This window comes from Sinocyclocheilus anshuiensis, unplaced genomic scaffold, assembly GCF_001515605.1.
Source record: "Sinocyclocheilus anshuiensis isolate Anshui unplaced genomic scaffold, SAMN03320099.WGS_v1.1 scaffold2108, whole genome shotgun sequence".
Classification (NCBI taxonomy): Eukaryota; Metazoa; Chordata; class Actinopteri; order Cypriniformes; family Cyprinidae; genus Sinocyclocheilus; species Sinocyclocheilus anshuiensis.
Genome location: NW_015544242.1, coordinates 124,836 through 128,927, shown reverse-complemented (window position 1 = coordinate 128,927; position 4,092 = coordinate 124,836). Strand labels below are relative to the sequence as shown.

Below are 4,092 nucleotides of genomic sequence, written 5' to 3'. Positions count from 1 at the left end.
TGTACCTGCTGAGAGGAAAGTATTGAAAGAGACTAAAAAGACAGAGCTGGACAAGAAAGAACTGAAGGAAAAGCAGAAGTGGGAAAATGAGTATAGAAAAAAATTTAAGGTAACAATTTTGTCTGTTGAAGCTAAAAAACAGGATGTCATAAATGTGGTTCTATGTGTTTTTGCAAGATTCCTACAGATATGTTCATGATTATATTTGTGTGCGTAGCTGAATGGACCTATTGAGGTGATCCACATGGCTCGTGTGAGAGAGGACTGGCAGGGCGGAAAGAATGACCTGACGGTGCGACAGGGAGAGAATGTGGAGATCATCCGTGTGAGCAACAACCCTGAGGGGAAATGGCTGGCGCGAAACCTGAGGGGCAGCAGTAAGTCATATTCTTCGAGTGTAAGCTCAAGCTCTGACTGTGACATGCTGTCGATTACCACAGAAAGTCATTTTGACTAGTTCCTTAGTTTACAAAAACAAACAAAAATCAGGTTTACACCAATGCACTTACAATGGAAGTCTACACTGTAAAAAAAAATCCGTAAATTTTACCGTAAAAAATACGGTAGACTGCACGGCGGGATTGGCGCTGAATAGCGTGGTAAAGAAAGTTGAAGTTCAGGAGATAAACAGTTAAGAAGATTATGCAATATGAGATCATTCCGTAACTCCCAAACCGGACCTCACCGGACAATGGCACCTTTTTAGAAATATCAACACAGTTTAACCCCCCACAGTTTAACCACCCCATTTTGGAGGTTCTGCCCACTTTTGGAGTTCACGCCCCATTTTGGAGATCTCCGGTCTGCAGTTATACCTACTTGTATATAGTAGGGGAATTCACCGTTAACCATTTAACAGGTTTTTACTGTAGCATTTTTACAGTCTTTTACCGTTAAATTCACGGTCATTTTTACAGTGGAGGCAAGACATTCTGCACAGGAAGTGATGTCAGCTTTGTGTGTGCTGCTTGTATTCATCCTTTCAGAAGTGAGGGGGAAAGTATGTCAATTATATACTATTTGTCCTATTCTATTCTAATCTATTCTATTCTACAGTCCATGGTTCAGTAAAAAAATTTAACCATTATGTATTATGTAATTGAACTGAACTGGCAAACATGTCACGGTAAGGAGACCTTATATCAGTAGAACAATAATATGCAATACGTTTTTAGTGTAATTTAGTGTAATTTAGGTTTGAGTGACTTTTTTATTTCTTTTTTAAGCTCTTTATAACATTTTTTTTTTATGTTTTCTGGCTTGTTTGTGAAACAACAAAATATCAACACAGTTTAAGCATATCTCAATATTGATAATCACCATCTTTATTCTAATTTGAAGGGCTTTGATAACATACCTGTGAAAATACAATTTTCAGAAAGAGTGAGATCAAAGATCAGTACAAAAGAAAATATCTGTCGCTACTTCCTTTCAATCACAACTCAAGTCCTCGACCAACATTTTTTCTTGTTCGTTAATGCGTTTCACTCAGTGTCATGTCAAAATATGGCATAAATGATCTTTCGCCACTCTTTTTTTTTCATCGTGATCCAAGTCCCTGTCCTACTTTTCTTTTTTTTCTTTTTTTTGATAATCTGTTCCACTCTGACGTCACAATACAGAATAAAATATCTGTCAGTACTTCCTTTTCATCACAATTCAAGTCCTCGAGCAACTTTTTTTCTTCTTTCCTTAATTCGTTTCACTCATATGTACGTCACGATATGGAGAAAATATCTGTCGCTATTCCATTTCATTGTGACTCAAGTACTTTTTCAGTAATCCGTTCCACTTGGATGTATGTCACAATATAAAAGACAATCTATCAGTCCTTACATTTTATCGCAATCCAAGTCCCCATCCTACATTTTCTTATTGTTCGATAATCTGTTTCTTTCATCACAATATGGAAGAAAAGATCTGTTGCTACTTACATTTCATCTCGATCCAAGTCCTCACCCTATATTTTCTTCTTTTTCGATAATCCATTTCACATAAAATCATCATTATCCAAGAACGATCTGTTGCTACTTCTATTTCATTGCGACTTTAACTTATATTTAAGCATACTTTAAGTCAGAATATTCCTTTAAATCTATAGCGGCATAAAACCAACTTTGCTTGACATTTTCTTAAGGAGGATAGAAACCAACAGTGTTCATAAAGTTGAATAGTAAATATGTGTTTACTGTTGCAGTGGGCTACATCAGTAACTCCTGTGTGGATGTGGATTATGAAGAAGTGAAGCGGAAAATCCGTGGTCAAGCCATGCCCTCCTACAACCCTTCTGCGGGCCGGCTCATCAACCCAGAGGTATACAACGATATCGGCTCCAGCGACCAACTGGACAGGTGAGACCTCAAGCTTCATATTGAGGGAAGACAGGGGACATTTTTATGCTTTCAAAAGTTTGAGCTCATATTGTGTGTTTTTTTCTGCTTTTAGCAGTTTTCACAGTGATGGTGAGTAAACGTGCACAGACTTCTACTTTCCAAGAGGTGATTTGTCATGTTTCTGCAGTGGATTGATAAGAATGTGCTCTGCTTCTCCCAGATGTATACGATGACGTGGACCATGAAGAGTTTCCTCCTCCTCCCCCAGAGATCAGGTATCTCTCATCTTTCTTCGCATCTCAGTTTTTTAACAAGTGGACCTCAGTAACCAATATTTAATTTTGCGTAAATGAAAATGAGGCTATGAGGGATCAGGTATACAGTCTGTTTAGTGGGTCGTACCGTGGAGTACTTTAGTGTTGATCACTCAGCTACAAAATGCAAATGAAAATAATCTGGTTTGCCAAAATCTGATGTGATCAGGACAAAACTGTCTCATTTTCATTCATTTTATGTCAATTTAAATATAAACTGACTAAAGGTGTGGTCACAGTCACTGTGGTTTGGCGAATTTTCACATGCAAAATACAGTTATTTCAATAGGAATCAACACAATTGGGTTTAATTTGGTCACGCAGATTTGCCGTGATAATGGACCTTGTTTGCCCGCAAAAGTTTGCTTAAATTTCACTAATGTGACTGCACCTTAAGGTCTATATGTGTTCCAAAACAAACAATCACACCAATTATGTAAATTTCCTCCTATTTGCTATTTCTGTCTCATATTGTACATATGAAAAGCTGAAGTGTCTTTGAACAGCGTTGAACAAATGACAAACTGTCTAAATCATATTTTAACTGTGTGTTAATGGATAACTACCTGAAAACTACAACAGAGAAAAAGAGGGCTTTGTTTTAACTTCCCTAACCTGGAGTTTCTTCAAATCTTCTGTATTAAACATTAATCATATAATGCTCAAAATAGTATTTTCAAGCAGTAATTATTAAAAATATATCTTAATGTTTCTTTTCACTTCAGAACAAAATTGTAATCATTTACAATATCTTTTTAAGTGCTGGGCAACGATTAATCGTTGCCCAGCACTAGTCTTTTTCTTTTAAAAACAACATTGCACCCTGGATGGTATTTGTTTTTTAATGTTCTGTGCATTGTGGTGAACATCATATATGTGACAGTTTATGCCATATGGTTTTGTTTAGCCACGATCCGATAAAGTCCAAGCAGCGGGAGAAAGATGAGAAAGATTTTCGAAAGAAGTTTAAGGTGAATCTGTCTTACTTATGTCCATTTGTATTCTACAGATTAGCTTTGATTCTTGTTGATTATTGCAATGAGAAGCTGCCAGATGTCCTAAATTGTAGTAAAAATCTAAAATATATGAAACTATTTAACAGTTTGAAGGGCCCATCCGAGTTCTGTACACCATGATGGTGGATCCTAATGCCAATTTGAAGAAGGCTGGAAGCAAGTACCTGGAGGTAGTCCATGGAGAGATTCTCGATGTTATACAGGAGACCAGCAAGAAGCATTTTCTGTGCTGTAATAAACTGGGGAAATGTGAGTCACACACCACCTGCTGGAAAACATATGCTATTGAGGCTTTGACTTTTTTGGGTCATATGATGTGATTTCAATTTTTCCTTTCTCTTTGGAGTGTCACAAGCTCTTGGTGCATAAAGAAGATCTGTAAAGTTGCAAAGACTAAAGTCTCAAATCCAAAGAGATATTCTTTATAAA

The 4,092-nt window shown here is 36.9% G+C and overlaps 1 protein-coding gene across 1 annotated transcript in view; it reads left to right on the top strand.

Annotated features, from left to right (window-relative positions):
* LOC107697638 (FYN-binding protein-like) overlaps window positions 1-4,092 on the top strand; it is a gene marked incomplete at its 5' end in the record, with an annotated part of 9,123 nt that overhangs the window by 3,481 nt on the left and 1,550 nt on the right. The window contains 7 exons of the mRNA XM_016498438.1: window positions 1-109; window positions 218-377; window positions 2,198-2,351; window positions 2,446-2,462; window positions 2,554-2,608; window positions 3,555-3,618; window positions 3,750-3,912. The exon at window positions 1-109 is cut by the window's left edge and continues 2 nt beyond it. Of these exons, the coding sequence (XP_016353924.1) occupies window positions 1-109; window positions 218-377; window positions 2,198-2,351; window positions 2,446-2,462; window positions 2,554-2,608; window positions 3,555-3,618; window positions 3,750-3,912 (722 nt within the window). The remainder of the gene's footprint in view (window positions 110-217; window positions 378-2,197; window positions 2,352-2,445; window positions 2,463-2,553; window positions 2,609-3,554; window positions 3,619-3,749; window positions 3,913-4,092) is intronic.